An 18,986-nucleotide genomic window follows, 5' to 3' on the forward strand; every position below is an offset into this window, starting at 1 on the left:
TGCTCTAGCGCTGAACCACACCTCCAGCTCCAGCTCAGTTCTTTGAAGACTTTTTTCTCCCCACCTATTAGTTTAACTTTATAGAAAGTAAGGAGAGCAGGTAGTATTAAGTCCTTCTATTTTGTCCCTTTCTGTTAAGATTATTTTGAATAGTCTGTCTTGTATTTTCATGTAAATGTTAGCTTGCCAATTTAAAAGCCTGCTAAGATTTTCATGGTTTTGTGCTGAATCTATGAATTTGAGAGTTGGCTTCTCTATCATTAATAAGTTTTCACAATTTGAAGATGACACATTATCCCATTTATTTAGATGTTCTTCATTTTTTTTGTAACTTTAGAAGTTTTGCACAACTTCATTAAGTTTTTCCTAAATATTTTATTTTTATGATGCTATTTTAAATGGAATATTTTTTAGTTTATAAATTGTTTCCTGCTGGCATATAAGACTCAATTTTTAGATTAATCTTGTGTTTTATAACATTGTGAAATTCATTTATTAGATCTTGTAGTTGTTTTATACTTATTTAGCACATATGTAACAAAATTTGTACATTAATTTCACAGCAGTATTATTCATGATGGCCAAAAAATGTGCAGCAGCTGATAAATGAATAAATAAAATGTAATGTATCTACACAATGGATTCTTATTTGTCCATAAAAAGGAATAAAGTCCTGCCACATGCTACAATATGGATGAGCCTTAAAAACAGTTTGGAGCAAGGTGAGGTGGAGCACGCCTGTAATCCCAGTGACTAAGGAAGATGTGGCAGGAGGATCACAAGTTCAAAGCCAATCTCAGAAACTTTGTGAGATCAGTCTCAAAATAAAGAAAAAAGAGGGCTGTGGATGTAGCTCAGTGGCAATCCCCAGTACCACAAAAAATAATAATAATATTAAATAAGCAGCATGGTAAGTGAAAAAAGCCAACCACAAAAGATGACATGTTTTATGATTCCATGTATATGAAATGTCTGAATATAAACAGAATAGGCAAATCAATAAAGAACACTGGTTGCCTAGGCATGAGTCCATTGGAAGGAAATGGGGAGTTACTGCTAATGGGTATGGAGTTTGGTTTGGGGGTGATTAAAATGTTCTAAAATTGTTTTAGATGGTTGTGCAACTTTGAATATACTTTTTTTTACCTTTATTTTATTTATTTATATGTGGTGCTGAGGATTGAACCCAGGGCCCCACACATGCTAGGCGAGCGCTCTACCACTGAGCCACAACCCCAGCCCCAGAATATACTTTTTAAAACACTGATTTCTACACTTTTGTTTGTGGGACTGGAGATTGAACCCAAGGCCTTGCTAGGCAAATGCTCTACATTGAGCTATACCCGGAGGCTTGAAATCTATACTTTTGATGGACCAATTACATGATACATGAATTAGATCAATAAGGCTGTATTAAAATTGGCATCATGCCAGGCGTGGTGGCACATGCCTATAATCCCAGTGGCTCAGGAGTCTGAGAAAGGAGGATCATGAGTTCAAAGCCAGCCTCAGCAAAAAGTGAGGCACTAAACAACTCAGTGAGACCTTGTCTCTAAATAAAATACAAAAAAATGGACTGGGGATGTGGCTCAATGGTCAAATGCCCCTGAGTTCAATCCCTGGAACCCCCCAGCAAAAAAAAAAGTCACATCACTTGCCATAAAAAGAATGTAAAAGTAAATATAATATTATTAAACACTAGCTAGATATTTACATAAGTTCCTTTGATTGAGAAAGGGGAGATTCTAAAATGTTAAGGAACTGGCACCAAATAAAATCTTTTCCTTAAGTTATTCAGGAATGAGAGAGACTTGAAAAACGAAAACATATTTTTTACTTTCAGGTTCAGAGTTTTTCATGGCCTGTTTGATAGCTATATTCAACTTGCAAATTCCTTAAGTACCTATCCCCAACACTTGGGGCAAACTGACATACAAGATGTGAAGCTGCAGTACCCCCAGGAATGTACCTGTGACCCATCCATGAAAGCAATGTTTATTAAGTGGCAAAGGAAGGGACATAAAAACATTTCAGAAATCCAACATTTGTGGTGATAGGGATGAAACCCAGGGCCTTGCACATGTTAGGCAAGCACTCTACCACTGATCTTTATCCTCACCCCACAAATCCAATTTCTACAAAGCCCTAAAATTGATGTCAATTGGATTTAAGAAGTCTATTAGAAATAGAGGGGGGGATTGCTGGGGGAAACATCAAATTAGTGCAGGGACTAGCTGCCCTATAGTGAAATGCTTCAAAACAGAATTAAGACACACACACACACACACCCGCCCGCCCCGCCAGTCCTTGATTCACTGATGATCTGTCTGTTCTGACTTTCTGAATATTGTAAGGAAGTGTCTTCTCCATAGCTGAGGGAGGGAAGGGAAGGGAAATTAAAACAACTCCCTGACTGGGCACAGTGTCTCACACCTGTAATCCCAGTGACTCAGGAGGCTGAGGCAGAAGAATTAACCATGAAGTGCAGTTTGTTTGTTTGTTTGTTTATACTGGAGATTGAATCCAGGGTCTCCCACAAACTAGACTAGAGCTCTACCAATGAGCTACGATCCTAGCCATTTGTTTGTTCATTTATTTGCTACTGGGTTGAACCCAAAGGGGCTTTACCAATAGCTACATCCCCAGCCTTTTTTATTTTTTGAGAAAGGATCTCACTAAGTTGCTTTGGGCCTCACTAAATTGCTAAACTAATATTGAACGTGGCGATTCTCCTGCTTCAACCTCTCTAGTCACAGGGATTATAGACTTGCACCACCACGCCCAGCAGCAATCATAATTTTAATTAAATAAGAGTTAAAGAAGGGCTGGGGATGTGGCTCAAGCTGTAGTGCTCTCGCCTGGCATGCATGCAGCCCGGGTTTGATCCTCAGCACCACATACAAAGAAAGATGTTGTGTCCGCCGAAAACTGAAAAATAAATATTGAAATTCTCTTTTTTTTTAAAAAAAAAAAGAGTTAAAGAATATAATGAATGAAACAGAATGTGAGAACAGGAACAACTGGGACATGGTAGTGTATATGCCTATAATCCCAGTTACTCAGTAGGTGGATTGCAAATTCAAGGCCAGCCTCAGCATTTTAGTGAACCCTGTCTCAAAATAAATATAAAAAAAGGGTTGGGGGTGTAGCTCAGTGATAGAACACCCCTGGCTTAAATTCCCAGTACAAGAAAGAAAGGCAGGTAGGCAAAAGAGCAATTGCCACACATGAGAGAACTAAAAGAACCAATGAAAAAGTTGGGAGAGGGGCTCAGTGGTAGAGCGCTCGCCTAGCTCACGTGGGGCCCTAGGCTCAAAGTGGGGCCCTAGGCTCGAGCCTCCACACCACATATAAATAAATAAAAGTGAGAAAAACCTCTTAGGTCTATAATATAAACAAATATCTTTTAGAAATTTTTTAAAAAAGAAAAAGTTGAAAGTTGACAGTAAGGAAACATAAAGTACAGCAAAAACACAAGTGAACAGGAGAGAAAATGTGAGTCCCCAAATGAGCAAATAATGGAAAAATAATTATCAAAGACACAAGAAAACTTCTTTTCTGCATAAAGGGTACTAGGGATTAAACTCAAGGCCTCATGCATGCTAGACAAGCACATTACCACTGAGCTATACCTTCAGTCCAAAACTTTTCAAAATAGAATTTTAATGTCTATATTGGAAAGGATCACCATGAACATTTCTGAAAATTTTCAGAACATCAGGAACAAAAATCCTGCAAGGTGGGGTTGTGGCTCAGTGGTAGAGTGCTTGCCTGGCATGTATGAAGCCCTGGGTTCAATTCTCAGCAAGGTCTGCCAACAACTGAAAAAATATCAAAAAAAAAAAAAAAAAAAAAGAACAAAAATCCTAAGACAGAAATGGATCACACATGGGAATATGAATGACATTAAGTCTAATTAACAGAAACCAGAAGACAATGGAAATTCTTAAAGTCCTTAAACATTTTTTTTAATATTTATTATTTTTTTTTAGTTCTCGGCGGACACAACATCTTTGTTTGTATGTGGTGCTGAGGATCGAACCTGGGCCGCATGCATGCCAGGCGAGCACGCTACCCCTTGAGCCACATCCCCAGCCCCCCTTAAACATTTTTCAATGATAAATCGATTCTAAGATAAACTGTCTCTTATGTGCTCAAAGGCAACATAGAGTATTTTCAGACATGCAAGGACTCAAAACTTTTTACCTCCCATATATTTTTTTCTTTGAATTTTCTACCATAAACCAGAAGCAGTGGCACACACTTGTGATCCCAGCTACTTGGGAGGCTAAGGCAGGAAGATCACAAGTTCAAGACTAGCCTGGGCAAATTACAGATACCTTATCTTTAAATAAAAAATAAAAGGAATTGGAGATGTAGCTCAGTGGTCAAGCATCCCTTGGGTTCAATCCCTAGTACCAAAGAAGGGGAAATAGAACAATTTTATATATTTTTATATAGCTATAAACAAGTACTCATCCTCTGACTGATATGAATGAGTCAGCTTCTGCCAGACTGAAGGCTCCCTGAGAACAGGAACCTTCTTTCATCTTTTATTTATTTATTTTTTTAAAGAGAGAGTGAGAGAGGAGAGAGAGAGAGAGAGAGAATTCTTAATATTTATTTTTTAGTTCTTGGCGGACACAACATCTTTGTTGGTATATGGTGCTGAGGATCGAACTGGGGCCGCACGCATGCCAGGCGAGCGCGCGCTACTGCTTGAGCCACATCCCCAGCCCTTTCTTTCATCTTTTAATTTGCAGCAGCTTTGCATGCACTAAGCTTTCAAAAATATGTTACTCGTACATCTTTGCCTTTTATCTGTCACTCATATTGACAAATTGTGTTCACAGCTGTCAGCCCTGGGATTGAACCCAGGGGTGCTCAACAACTGGGCCACATCCCCAGCTTTTTTATGTTTTGTGAGAGGGGCTCACTAAGCTGCTGAGTCTGGCTTTGAACTCACTCCTCCTACTTCCAGCCTCCACAGCTGTCAGGATTATAGGCATTCGCCCCTGCATGCAGTGTCAACCCTAATCTGAGATTTAGAATTTCCTTGGAGTCTTTGTCTTAATTGAAGCCCAAGATGGGAGTTTCTGAGGAATTCCTCTTAGCAGTCCCTTGGAAAATGGAAAAAACAAATATCTCAGGACAAGAATGGGCTCTTAGTCTCACTTATAGATATAAAATACTAGAGAAGGAAGGGGGCACCCGGACTTGAATCAGGGACCTCTTCATCTCCACTCAAGTGCTCTACCCCTCAGCTATATCCCCACACCCTACCATAATTTTTTTCTTTTTTTTTTTTTTTTTTAGTTTTTTTCGGTGGACACATCTTTATTTTATTTGTATGTGGTGCTGAGGATCGAACCCAGTGTCCTGTGCATGCCAGGAGAGCGCGGTATGGCTTGAGCCACATCCCCAGCCCCCATAATTCTCTTTCCTTATCCACTTATGGTGACTCAGTACAATGGGGTTCCACCATGCTAGAACTCTGGCAAGCTTTGTGTTCTGAAGCCTCACCTTCTTAGAATCCATCATTTGATTTGACTTCTGAAAGCCAGTAAACTGAGTGGAGACCTTTAAAACTGACATCCTACAAACTAGCTGAAAAGGAAAGTGACAGAGCATAAGCAAAGCATTCTGGATACTCTCTGTCAGAATCCTTGGGTTAAAAAATCAACCAAGAGGGGCTGGGGATGTGGCTCAAGCGGTAGCGCGCTCGCCTGGCATGCGTGCAGCCCGGGTTCGATCCTCAGCACCACATACCAACAAAGATGTTGTGTCCGCCGAGAACTAAAATAAATAAATAAATTCTCTCTCTCTCTTTCTCTCTCTCTCTCTCTCTCTCTCTCTCTCTCTCTCTCTCTCTCTCCCTTTCCTCTTTAAAAAAAAAAAAAAAAAGAGTGAAGTTCCCAGGATGGGGGTGGGTAGCTCAGTAGCAGAGTACTGGTCTAGCATGTGCAGGACACTTGGGTTATTCCAAAACAAACCTAATGTAGTTCCTTCGGATCATGCGAACAAATGAGAACTGAGGCCCCTCACTGGCATGGAGTGCTAGGGTGTAGACCTGAGAAGCCGTGGCTCCTCTTCTCTCCAGAGGTAGAGAAACTGAGGGTAGAAAAGCTCACTTGTCCCTGACAATAGGGGAGAAACTACACACTTGGAGACACAAATAAATTTTAATATAAAATATCATTGAGAATTCATATAAACACCTTTCTTAGAAATTCAGGCCAATGGCTGTAATAAGGAAGCAATGTTGTCAGAAGAGAGGGAATTGAGTGATCTCCCCAAACACGGATGTGTGATGACGGAGGGATGGGGTGTTACGGCGGTAGCCAAACCTACCGTTGAACCCTGTGGTTGGCTTCAAATCAACATTGTAGTGGTCATGCCCGGTCACCTGTTGGATGGAATGCCCTTCGGGCAGAGATAGAGGCTGAGCCAGCATGCAACACCCTCTCATTTTCCCCATTCCCACAGGCTGAAAGGGGTGCCCATAGTCACTACACTCCCCATGCCTGGAGCTAAATGCTCACTTCTCAAGGGTCCTGATCCTCTTGATTGAAAAGACAAGGACTGGTGAAGTCCAGGTGACAGCAGCTTTCTAGAAATCAAGCCCTACATCAGGAATACTGACAGGAAGAGATCATGACTATATGTATTGGGACAGGAAGTGCCAGAAACTTCTCAGCTTAGCTGAACTTGCCTTGCTCCCCAGAGATGCGAGAATTTTTTATCCTTGCCTCTGACCCATATGGAGAAAAATGAATGAGGTCAATTTAGCCAAATGTTGCAAAGGATCACGTGAGCAGCATGAGGCCAAAGGATGGTGGAGTAGGGGTGGAGGTAGGGTGCACACTGCCAGAAAAATCTCTTAGGTCTTCCCATTGCTGCTAAATTAAGCCCGGACAATGAGACACAGTCTGTGCGGGAGGCATCTGGGGGACTTGGGCATTTGGGTGGACAGAGAGGAAGTTCAAATCCAGCTCAGCCCTTCTCAGCAAATCATTTTCATGCAACATACCTGTTTCCCCAGCAGTAACCTGGGGATAGTATGAGGGAAAAAGGCACCTGGTATAGAGGAAGTGCTCACATAGGAAAAGAAAACCTGGGAGGATGCAGTTCCTGGGGTTCCCTGCAGCCTGGTTTCTTTCTCTAAATTGTGAGATGCATACTATTCTTCCTTAGTGGGATCATGTGAGACTGGACATCGAGATGGCACTTGCCTGCCCCTGCCCAATTTCTTCTGTTGAGATATCTCTGTCCTTGCCCGAAAATGTGGAAATAATCTACTATCCAGCCATCCCTTCCTGTACCGCCATGATCCTGAAAATGAGGAAGAAAATATAGAAGACTGTCAGAAACCATATCTAGAAGTACACAGTGCAAACTCCCTGGGACTTGTTGGGGAAGACGTTAGAGCCCGAGGTAACTGGAGACAGATTAAATATAGTTAATAAGCCGTGCAACAGCTTGCAGGGCTCAGTGTGTGCTGCCATACACTGGATTCCAACTCTAGCTTGGCCACTAGCAAGCTGTGACCCTGGGTCAATTATGCAGCTTTTTCATTAGGACCCTCAGTTTTCTTATCACTAAAAGGAGGGTTGCTATGAAATTTAAGTTATTTAGTTAAAGTAAATAGCCTGGCATAACAAAGACTTGATACATATTATGTTTTAAATAAAAATAATGCCAACCACAAATGGTGGGGGTTTTTAGCTTATTTGGGGGTATTGGGGATTTAAGCCAGGGGCAATTTACCACTGAGGTACATCCCCAGTCCTTTCAGTCTTTGAGTCAGGATTTCACTAAGTTACTTAGGATCTCTCTCAGTTGCTGAAGCTGGTTTTGAACTTGTGATCCTTCTCCAGCTTCAGCCTCCAGAGCCACTAGGATTACAGGTGTGTGTCATCACACCCGGCATACAAATGGTGGTTTTGATGATTAAAGAATACCTTACACATTAAACATGCTCAGCAGGAAACATAGTGAGTGAGGAGCCCCGCCCCACCCACCTCAAAATTACAGTGCTGGGAAAAAAAAAAATGGAACTATCAGCCCCCTGCCTAAGAATCTTTTGTCCCTGGAAATCACTGCTGATTCGGTAGACTTGGGGAGGCAACAAGTCCTCAGAATGCACGGGGTGGGGGTGAGGTGTTCCTCTCCTTCTGCGCAAAGGTCAGGAGAGTGAGTCCCATCCCTGCAACTGTGACCCCAGGACCACAGCCTCCTTGCCCACTGGTCAAGACTGTTCCCTTTGTCTTGCTCACAGGTCACAAGGGTTTTTTGCGGTTTGGGAGGATTTGCAACCTGAGGTCACTCTAAAGGATGGGCCTGTGGAGTCACAAAAGAGTGAAATGGACTCACTGAGGAGAGGAAGACTTTGAAAGGCCTAGCCCCTAGTCAGACACCTGAAATGAGACCATCCTGCGACTCAGGGGTAGGAGAAGGTCCTGTGAGCTCAGCGAGCTCGCAGCTCAGTACCTGCCTTCCCCTTGTCCACTTCTCGGACTACTTGGCTAGCACAGGCCCAGGGGTGGAAGCGGAGGCCGCCTCTGGGCTGAGCGCGCTGCAATAAGACTCCCTGATTTGCCGAGGTGCTAATCTGGAAAGTCAGTGCGCCACGTGGGCTGAAATCAAGGGCTCCTCCAAGAAGTCCTCGTACCTGTTGAGTTTTCCGCAAAATGGGCGGAACCACGTGGCTCTGAAAGTACCGGCGGGTGTGGTAGTCCTGCTGTGCATTGTAGGGCGGAATAGCCGACCAGAGTTTGGGCCTAGTGTAGCCATAGGCACGGGCCACGGTGCTCACGGCTACCCCATCCAATATAAAGCCCTTCTCCAATCGCAGAGGACACTCGCAAAAGTGAGCCATGCCAACCTCCGTGGATTCTTGAAGGTCTTTCTGGTGGAGATGAGGGCCCTTGATGGGGGTTGCCCTGCGCATTGTTACGTGGTGTCAAGGACTACCCCTGCGACACAAACCCTATTGTCCCCCTCACCCTGCGTTGACAGTGTAGGTCCTTGAGCAGTGGGGAGAGTTGCTTGCATAGCCCTAGCATGGATTATGCAAGAGGAGATGGACACCGAAGTGGGGAGAATATTGCTTGGATTTGGGAGGTTTAGGGTACTAGCTCCCTAAGCTTTAAGTGTAGGTAGGTTCTCTACTCCCAAACTTTTTTTTTTTTTTTTTTTTTTTGAGAGAGAGAGAGAGAGAGAGAGAGAGAGAGAGAGAGAGAGAGAATTTTTAATATTTATTATTTAGTTTTTGGCGGACACAACATCTTTGTATGTGGTGCTGAGGATCGAACCTGGGCCGCACGCATGCCAGGCGAGCTCGCCACCGCTTGAGCCACATCCCCAGCCCCTCCCAAACTTTATTAACATACTATTTCCCCAGCTGAGGTCTCTTGCAAAGCTTGTACCCATAACAGACCAGAAGTGTTCAGAAAGCTATCTACTTACAACTCTCATTTTTACAGAGGAACAAATTGAAGCTTAGAAAGCTTTTTTCCAAATGGGCTGGGGATGTGGCTCAATCGGTAGCGCGCTCGCCTGGCGTGCGTGTGGCCTGGGTTCGATCCTCAGCATCACATACAAACAAAGATGTTGTGTCCGCTGAAAACTAAAAAATAAATAAATATTAAAATTCTCTCAAAAAAAAAAAAAAAGCTTTTTCCAAATCCATAGCCAGACCACAATTCCTGTCTCCTGACCTCTGGCTAATCCACTTGGCACCCCAATTACTTTTTTTGGTAGGGAGAATTGAATCCAGAGTTGCTTTTCCGACTGGGCTCTATCCCCAGTTGTTTTGAGACAAGGTCTTGCCAAATAGCAAAGGGAGGCCTCAAATTTGCAATCCTCCTGCCTCATCCTTCAGAATTGCTGAGATTATAGGCATGGGCCACCCAAACCGGCCCCAATTATTCTTATTCATTCTCTTAAAATGGCAATAGGCCTGTGGTTCATACCTGTAATCCCAAGGATTTCAGAGGCTGAGGCAAGAGATCTCAAGTACTGAGCCAGTCTCAGCAATTCAGTGAGGCCCTGAGAAACTTAGTGAAGACGGTCTCAAAAAATAAAAGGCTTGGGGGTATAGCTCAATAGTAAAGCACCCCTCTGGGTTCAGTACAAAAAGACAAAACAACAATGTGGACACATTGACATATTTTTTCACCTTATAGGATATAAAAAAACATTTGGTTGCTAAGACTACAGGTGATAATACTTTTTTAAATTTTTTTTTTTTTAAAGAGAGAGTGAGAGAGGGAGAGAGAATTTTAATATTTATTTTTTAGTTATCGGCGGACACAACATCTTTGTATGTGGTGCTGAGGATCGAACCCGGGCCGCACGCATGCCAGGCGAGCGTGCTACCGCTTGAGCCACATCCCCAGCCCTGATAATACTTTTTTTAATTGGTTGTTCACAACATTACAAAGCTCTTGACATATTTCATACATTAGATTGAAGTGGGTTATGAACTCCCAATTTTACCCCAAATGCAGATTGCAGAATCACGTCGGTACACATCCACAATTTTACATAATGCCCTATTAGTAACTGTTGTATTCTGCTACCGATAATACTTTTTTTAATAACCCCAATTTCCCCCCAATCAAACCAACCCTCATGCATCAAAGCATCTTCTACAAACTTCTTTGCTCCTTACACCAGCCCCATAGGGTGCTAACTAACCTCATTTGGTGGATGAAACACACAAGAATGCATTTACTGGGTTTTGTTTCTGGTACCAAGGGTTGAACCCAGGGAGCTTAACCAGAGCCACATTCCCAGCCTTTTTTAAATTGTCAAGACGGGTCTTAGTAATTGCTTAAGGCTCTGGTACATTTCTGAGGCTGGCATTGAACCTACAATCTTACTACCATAGCCTCTTGAACTGCTGGGATTACAGGCATGCGTCACTGTACCCTTTTCACATTAGAAAAAGGTCACTTTGAAAGAGTGGTACAGGCAAGGTGTTGCCTGCAATCCAGAAACACAGGAGGCTGAGGCAGGAGGATTGTGAAACTCAAAGCCAGCCTTAGGAACTTAGGGAGATCCTGCCTCAAAAAATTAAAGCCACCATCCCCACTCTTGAGAGGGTCCTCTTGCTAAGTTGCTTTAGGCTTCACTTAATTGCTGAGGCTGGCTTTAAATTTGATATCCTCTTGCCTTAGCCTTCATAACCACTGGGATTACAGGAATGCACCAGACTGGCTCAAGGACCTGTCTTAAAAAAGGACAGGTAATTAGCTCTGCAGAACAAACATCACAGGGTTCAATCCCTAGTGGTGGCAGAATATATGGTGGGTCAGGAGTACTGAAGCTCAGAAGTAAATCAGGCTCCTAGTGTGCTAAAGCCTTGGGTTTGAACCCCCAGCACCTCAAAAACTGAATAAAACCATACATGGGAGAACTACAATCAAGTAGTCCACAAAGACATTAAGCCAAGTGTGATGCCAACAGCCTATAATCTAAAATGACTTGGGAGGCAAGAAGATAGCAAGTTCAAGGACAGCCAAGGCAACGTGGTATCTGGTCTCAAAGTAGAAACTGAAAAGAGCTGGATATGTAGCTCAGTGATAGTCGTGTCCCTGGGTTCAAAAACAAAATAGGAAATACAGCAACTGGAAAAGTGCCAGAAGTTCAACAAGGACACAGAGAGCAAGGACTGCATCTTCACACATGCCAGGAGTTTGAACTTCACAATTTCTTCTTACAAGGTGACAAGAAAAGCAAAGAAATAAACAGGCAAGCAAGCAGTGGGAGAAAGCACTGTTTAATGGGTATTATTATTTTTACAAACACACTGGAGAATCACGCAATGCTGCCTGCATTGGAAGCAATCCTGGGCCACAAGTCTGCACACTCCTTTGCAACTGGTCCCGTGATGGCAGAACCTGCATTGGAAAAAAAAAAAAAAAAAGAAAAGAAAACAGGTGAGACAGAGGGTCCCTTGCCTGTATGCCTAGACCAGTGTTAAATCCCCCAGCATCCCACCCTCAGCTGTCTACGGAATGTCATGGAGTGTTTTCCTACCTTTCATCTCGCCTTTATTGTTTACTATGACCCCTGCATTATCTTCAAAATAAAGAAATACACCGTCTTTTCTCCGGTATGACTTTCGTTGTCGAATTACCACTGCTGGATGCACTAAGGGAGAGAAAGAACAGCAGTCATTAACCTGTCAAATCCCAGTGCCAGCACAGAAGCCATATATGTCTCAAGGCAGAAGGTATCACCCATCATCAGCTTTCCAATTCCTAAAAGCAAGGGCAAGAGACAGTACATACACAATCACCCTTTTAAACTGCCAGCATTTTCTCGAAACATTAAATTTGTACTCTTTTGGGAGGACAAATAGTAACAAACTTGTTAAGCGCTATCTATACTTTACCTAACCTGTGTTTACTATTTAGATCCCAATCAAAAGTATCAGGGACAACACACATATAGTTTAAGTCCAAGCAATTGGACCCTTATCAAACAATATTCTACTCCAGTGTGTGTGTCTCCCCAAAATAAATTTAAATGTATATATACCTTGATCTAAAAATTGCTTCCAAGAACTCAAGGACAGAACCCAGGAGTACTTGACTACTCAGCTACATCCCCAATTCTTTTCATTTGAGACAGGGCCTCAATTTCGCCATCCTCCTGTCTTAGCTTTGTGAGTTATTGGGATTACAGGCATGTACCACCCTGCCTGGCTTATTTTCAGCCCCCCTGAATTGCTGGTATTAGTCATTTACTAATGTGCCCAGCAATAAAGATATACTTACCATGTGTCAGCTTTTACAAATATAAACTCATTTAAGTCCCAATAATCCCAAAGAAAACCTACAACTGCCAGTGTGCACGTGCACACACTCCTTGAACATATTAAGTATATCCAGAATCCTGACTAAACTCTACCCTATGACTCGTATCTATTCAACTGTAGGCGATATATGTGAGATTTTATATATATATATATGTGTGTGTGTGTGTTTTTCCAGTACTAGGGATGTAACCCAGGGCCTCATACATGCTAGGGAAGTGCACTACCATTGAGCTCTATCCCCAGCACTTAGGCTGCCACATGCCTATAAACTGTGACTCAGGAGACTCTCAAGTTCTAGGCCTCAACAATGTAGGGAAACTATCTCAAAAAGAATGATTAAAAAAAAAAAGAGAAGGGGTATGTTACACAGTGGTTAAGCACCATGGATTCAATCCCCAGTACAAAAACAAAACCCACCTACACACACTAAGGCGTAGCATATATCAGGTCCTGGGTTCAGTCCCTAAAATTACTTAATATTCCAGAGTTCATTTTTTTTTTTTTAAATAGGAACAATTAGGACTAGGGATGAAGATCAGTGGTATAGCACTTGCCTAGCAGGCATTAGGCCCTGAATTCAATCTCTAGTACCACAATCAATCAGAAACACTGAAAATATGAGACACAGATTCTGTATTTTGAGGCCAAGTACCAGACAAAGATAAATTAATATTTATTTATTAAGAGCCTCTTTTGCTTATAAACCATTTAATAAGACCAGAAACTGAAGAAGTTGGATTTCCAGTCCAGCCCTCCATTTCTATATTTTTGTACCTATTGTGTATAATCAAAGAAGACATTGACAGAATTATAAATTCACAATTATTGTTAAAAACCATTATGTGCTCATCTCTGGTTTGTCCCCTCACTGATTTGAGATCAACATTATATCCTACTGCAGGCCATGATCAAGGAATCAACTCAAGAAGCAAACTTTAGAGCATAGCTGAAATTTTGTGTTCACCTAGTAATAGGAATAGATGCCTTCTCACCCAACCAGTGAGGGCTGTATGCTCTGCTCTTCTCTGACAGCTCCCCAGGCCACCAGTCAGACCCAGGAAGTGTTCTGAGGAGAGTAAAATGCCCTAGCAGATGCATCTTTGTCCCCCAAAATTAATCAACACTTAATCACAACCTGAGTGCTACCATGCCCAAGCGGTATTCACAGTTCTTAAAAAAAAAAAAAAAAAAAATTGGGGGCTGGGGATGTGGCCGCTCGCCTAGGGTGCGCGCGGCCCGGGTTCGATCCTCAGCACCACATACAAACGAAGATGTTGTGTCCGCCGAGAACTAAGAAAAAATAAATAAATATTAAAATTCTCTCTCTCTCTCTTAAAAAAAAAAAATTGAGGGATATAGCTCAGTTGGTAAAGTGCTTGCCTTGCATGCATAAAGTCCTGGGTTCAATCCTCAGCAACAGACACACACACAAAATCTAGCTGGGCATGGCAGTGTACACCTGTAATCCAGGCAACTTTGTAGGCAAAGGCACAAGGATTGCCAACTTCAAGGTCAGCCTCAGCAACTCAGTGAGAACCTGACTCAAAATAAAAAGGGCCAGGGAATATAACTCAGTGGTAAAGAGCCCCTGGGTTCAATCTCCAGTATCCTCCCCCAGATCTACTGGAGGTTATGGAGGAATGGATGCAGGCGCACAAGAAATAACTATAAAATGTTACCATTACCCACCACAGCACATTTGTACCAGATACCAAGGGATGGCTAGGACTTCTCTGGAAGAGCAAGATATCCAGAATACAGACAGACTTAAGGTGACACAGAAAGAAAGTTCACAACTGAAAGAAAGTGCACTGACCATCAGAAGTTCTACAGCAAGACAGCACAAGTGGAAAGCGCTCTGAGGTCTGTCCTTTTAATTCCTACACCTTGCGGAAAGATTTTGGAGAGCAGGCCATGATCAAGTATAATCAACTCAAGCAGCAGGCTGTAAAGCATAGCTGAAATTTTGTTTTCATCTAGTGCTGGTAATAGTAACAGATGCTCAGCAACTCACAACCACCTGGAAAAATGTTAGTCCCATTATTCCCATTAGGGGCTGGGGTTGTGGCTCAGTGGTATAGTGCTCGCCTAGCATGTGTGAGGCCCTGGGTTCAAGCCTCAGCACGACATAATAAAGATATTTATTGTGTTTGTCTACAACTAAAAAAAAAATTAAAAATTAAACATCTTAAGTAGGAAAGTGACGAGAACTGTATCTGAAAGGAAAGTACGCATTTAGAGGCCTTCGGAATATAAAATATAAAACTGATGTTCCATTTTCCAGTTAAGTGAAGAACCTCAACTATTCACAAAGAGGTAAGTCTCCACATCTACTCACCCTTCTTTCTGAGCTCTGGTTTGCCCTTCTTGACTGTGGCCATCACCATGTCACCCACGCCAGCAGCAGGAAGTCTGTTCAGCCGTCCCTTGATTCCCTTTACAGAGATGATATACAAATTTTTGGCTCCTACAAAAGGATATAAACAAAAAGCCAAATTTTTGAGGGCCCATTGGGCACAACCACCCATATAAAATTCAAGTATTTCCAAAGATTCTCCCTGCACGCTCCCAAAGTAGTCAGTCCCCAAAGTGGAATACCTTGTCACACCACCGATTGAAGCAAAACAACACAACACGCTGCCACTTCACCCAAAAGCGGTGTTTTATTCTGCCCCTTCTTGACGGCTCAATGGGTCATTATCAAAAGGCCCAGTGAGTGCTTTTAAAAGGGGGAGTGTAGCGGGGACGCAGCCAAAGGCCTCACCTGTGTTGTCAGCACAATTGATCACGGCTCCTACCGGAAGACCCAAGGAAATCCGGAATTTCGCACCGGAGGATCCACCACGTCCTATGGATAAAAAGGGAAATAGGACAAAGTGGTCCCCGTCTAGACGTGTTTCGGAGTTCCCTTGACACTTTCTCTCACCTGGGATTCCTTCCACTTACGCCCTCCCCACGTGCTACCCGGTTCTCACGGAACATGCCCGATTCCTCACCATTACCATCTTTAGGTCGAGACCAAGGGGCCTGGACGACCCAATCCTCGCTCCACCTTTCTCAACACGCCGTTCCTCCGGCAAGGCGAGGAACTGCACAGGTCGCCTAAGCCCGGGTCTAACCCGAGTCAACTGTCACCCCACTACTTAAGCTCAGTTCGTGGAGCGAGTCCACCGGGTTCGGTTTAGAATCATGTCCGGATCCTGCCAGCTGAACGATCCAGCTCCCCCCGCCTCCGGCCACTTAGAAGACCCTTCCAGCGCTCTCGCGGCGCACCGCCTCTTTCTCCCTGGCCGGGAGGAGAGCAAAGTGCCCTCGCTGTCCAAGGCCGCCGCTCCCGGAAAGGCCAGCAGCCGCCTCGAGACGGATGGAATAGGATTTCTTAAAGTCCAAAACTCACCTCGCTTCGACATCTTGGACGCCGGAAAAGGACCGAAAGGAAGTAGATACAAAGGACACTGGGATATGAACTCGAAGCCCCGCCCATCCCCGCCCTGGGAAGTGAGGGCTAGTTAAACCAGCTTCTTCCCTCTGGCGCTGTCTGATTACGTAATCAGTTCCGCAACTTTAGCTGATAAGTGGGCAGTGGTGAGGTTGAGGTGTGCAGGAGCCAGTGAAACCCGGTATCCGGTCTAGGAGTTCCAAAGTAGCTGAGGACACGGACACGTAGATTTGTTAGCTTACTCAGCTTTTGAGCACTTCGTGTATACCGAGAACTTTTCTGGACAGTAAGGATTCAAAAGTAATTAAAGCGCTGGGCGCGGTGGTGCACTCATGTAATCCCAGCAGCTCCGGGGAGGCTGAAGCTGGAGGATCGCCAAGTTCAAAAGTCAGCCTCAGCAATTTAACCTAGGCCTTAAAGCAACTCAGCGAGACCCTATCTCTAAATAAAATATTAAAAAGGGCTGGCGATGTGGCTCAGTGGTTAAGCACCCCTGGGTTCAATCCCCAGTAACCCCAAAAAAGAAGAAGAAGAAATTAGAGCAGTTTGTGTCGTGTAGGGATAACCCAGGAACGGAGAGGGCTGAGGGTGAGGCAAAAGCAAGCTCCAAAAGGTTTCACTGGGATGTAGTACAATTGAGATGTGCTACTAACACACTACAGATCATTGGGTCTCAGTGTATTTGGTATCATACTATTTTTACATGTATTGCTTTATTAACTATATCTTTTCACAACTTCAACCTCCAGTTTTCTTTGACTTTTTTTTCTTCCATGGATTCATTCATTCAGATGTTTATTGAACGCTTAATTTATGCCAGATTCAGGCCAGGGCATACATCAGATTACATTAGGGAACATAGTAGACCAAAATTTTTCTTCTTCCTTTTTTTTTTAAATCTTTTTTTTTCTTTTTTCTTGCTTTTTTAAAATTTATATATGACAGCGGAATGCATTACACTTCTTATTACACATATAGAGCACAATTTTTCATATATCTGGTTGTACACAGAGTATATTCACACCAATTTGTGTCTTCATACATGTACATTGGATAATAATGATCATCACATTCCACCATCATTTCTAACCCCATGTCCTCTAGCTTTCCCTCCCACCCCTCTGTCCTATTTAGAGTTCCTCTATTCCTCCCATGCTCCCTCTCCCTATGCCCTATGAATCAGCATCCTTATAGCAAAGAAAACATTCAGCATTTGGCTTTTTGAGATTGGCTAACTTCTCTTCTTTAACTCTATCCATTTACCTGCAAATGCCATGATTTTATTCTTTTTTATTGCTGAGTAATATTCCATTGTGTATATATGCCATGTTTTCTTTTTTATCAATTCATCTATTGACTATTGAAGGGCTTTTTAAAAATCTTAAATGCAATGATTTATCTAGAAATGAAGAAGTCAAGACCTATTTCACATGATTCACATGATTCAATGTTCTCTAGACCAACATTCTTGCCTTTACGGAGATTTCATTCTGACAGGGTGGAGGTGGAGGCAGAAAATCCTAACCCTAGTCAAATAGATATTAGACGTGAAAGACCCCCAGACCCTCAAATCCCCCGTCCAAAAGAACTAGCGTCACACTGGCTGCAAAAGCAAGAGGCAAGTTTATTAATACACAGGCGCCTGCGGGTGCACAGCAAAACCTCAGCCGAAGCTTTGGTGAACTGGCACACCGGGCTTTGGGGTACAGATCTTTTATAGGGAAAAAGGAGTTGTTTTCCACCTAGCACAATAACAGGTGTTTTTGAATCCAGCATACACGTCACTTAAAGGGTAAACTTGTTTTTCACTATGATAAACTTGTTTTTCACTATGATAAACTTATTTTTCACTATAGGTTCCCGAAAAACTCATTAATCTCATAGGTTTACATTGTGTTTCCTCCCTGTTCCTGCTTATGATCCCAGTTTGCTCAAGCATGTCCTGTGATGTGGGCAGGGTGCCCTTTCTAACAGGTTATGTGGTGAGCTCATCTGTTTACTGCATACTTTCTACTTTTCATAATCGGGCCTTAGGTTATGGGGCTGGGGTCCTTCACCTCCTTCTCTCTTATACTACGGTTGCATCTCCTTCCTTCTCCTCTATACCAAGTTTGCGTCCCCTTCCCTCCTCCTTATACTACTTTGCGACATGGGTAATGTGTCCTCTCTGCCGGTCAACTCTCCCCTACAATGCCTCTTGGATAACCTCAAAACCCTCTCCTTGACACCAGACATCAAACCCCCAAAATTGATCAAATATAGCACCCAGGCCTGACCTACTTATCCCTTAGACAACCAAAGCAGATGGCCCCTGTGGGAAGCCATTCTAACACGTGATTGGGTGGCTCCCGTTAAGGGCCTGAGGCGCTTTGGCTGTGTCGAAGCTTTCCCGACCCTTTCCTGATGAGAGAGCCCATCCGTGTGGGGGTGTGCCTGACTATTGACCCCGGGGGACCCAATCACTGACCCTGACCTTGGAGTGCAGCCCCCCCCTCCAACTTCATTGGATGGAATTCTTCCCTGAATCTCTTGTTCCCCAATAAAAGGCTACTCCCCGGCGTGTTCACTCTCTCTCTCTCCTGCTAGCCCTGAGTAATCCTTGCTGCCCTGCTGGGTGGCTAGAGGTGGGAACCAGAGAGGGGAGCCGGCTCGGACCTAGCAATATAAATAAGGTAACTGGTCTGTGTGTTTTATTTCGATCTCTTCTAACTAACTTTA

At 43.3% G+C, this 18,986-nt stretch overlaps 2 protein-coding genes across 2 annotated transcripts; both read right to left on the minus strand.

Moving 5' to 3' along the window:
• Window positions 1-6,265: 6,265 nt before the first annotated feature.
• On the minus strand, window positions 6,266-8,878 carry SPMAP1 (sperm microtubule associated protein 1; the record flags this gene model as incomplete). Its single annotated transcript, XM_081271306.1, has 3 exons — window positions 6,266-6,423; window positions 7,233-7,332; window positions 8,672-8,878. 3 exons carry the CDS (start codon window positions 8,876-8,878, stop codon window positions 6,266-6,268), a joined length of 465 nt encoding a protein of 154 aa, XP_081127432.1.
• A 2,888-nt stretch (window positions 8,879-11,766) lies between these two features.
• On the minus strand, window positions 11,767-16,297 carry RPL23 (ribosomal protein L23). The gene is made up of 5 exons (XM_081271307.1): window positions 16,227-16,297; window positions 15,594-15,677; window positions 15,168-15,296; window positions 12,046-12,159; window positions 11,767-11,906 (listed from the first exon to the last, which is right to left on the minus strand). Exons 1-5 carry the CDS (start codon window positions 16,237-16,239, stop codon window positions 11,824-11,826), a joined length of 423 nt encoding a protein of 140 aa, XP_081127433.1. The 5' UTR covers window positions 16,240-16,297; the 3' UTR covers window positions 11,767-11,823.
• Window positions 16,298-18,986: the final 2,689 nt, after the last annotated feature.

The sequence above is a fragment of the Spermophilus citellus genome (genome assembly GCF_964194105.1).
Source record: "Spermophilus citellus genome assembly, chromosome: 17".
Taxonomy (NCBI): Eukaryota; Metazoa; Chordata; class Mammalia; order Rodentia; family Sciuridae; genus Spermophilus; species Spermophilus citellus.

Coding starts and splice junctions, on each gene's coding strand:
- RPL23 (XM_081271307.1), bottom strand. Junction 15,297..15,593: donor CAATTGTGCTGACAACACAG/GTGAGGCCTTTG, acceptor ATCCTTTTGTAG/GAGCCAAAAATTTGTATATC. Junction 12,160..15,167: donor ACCAGAGCTCAGAAAGAAGG/GTGAGTAGATGT, acceptor TCTCTCCCTTAG/TGCATCCAGCAGTGGTAATT.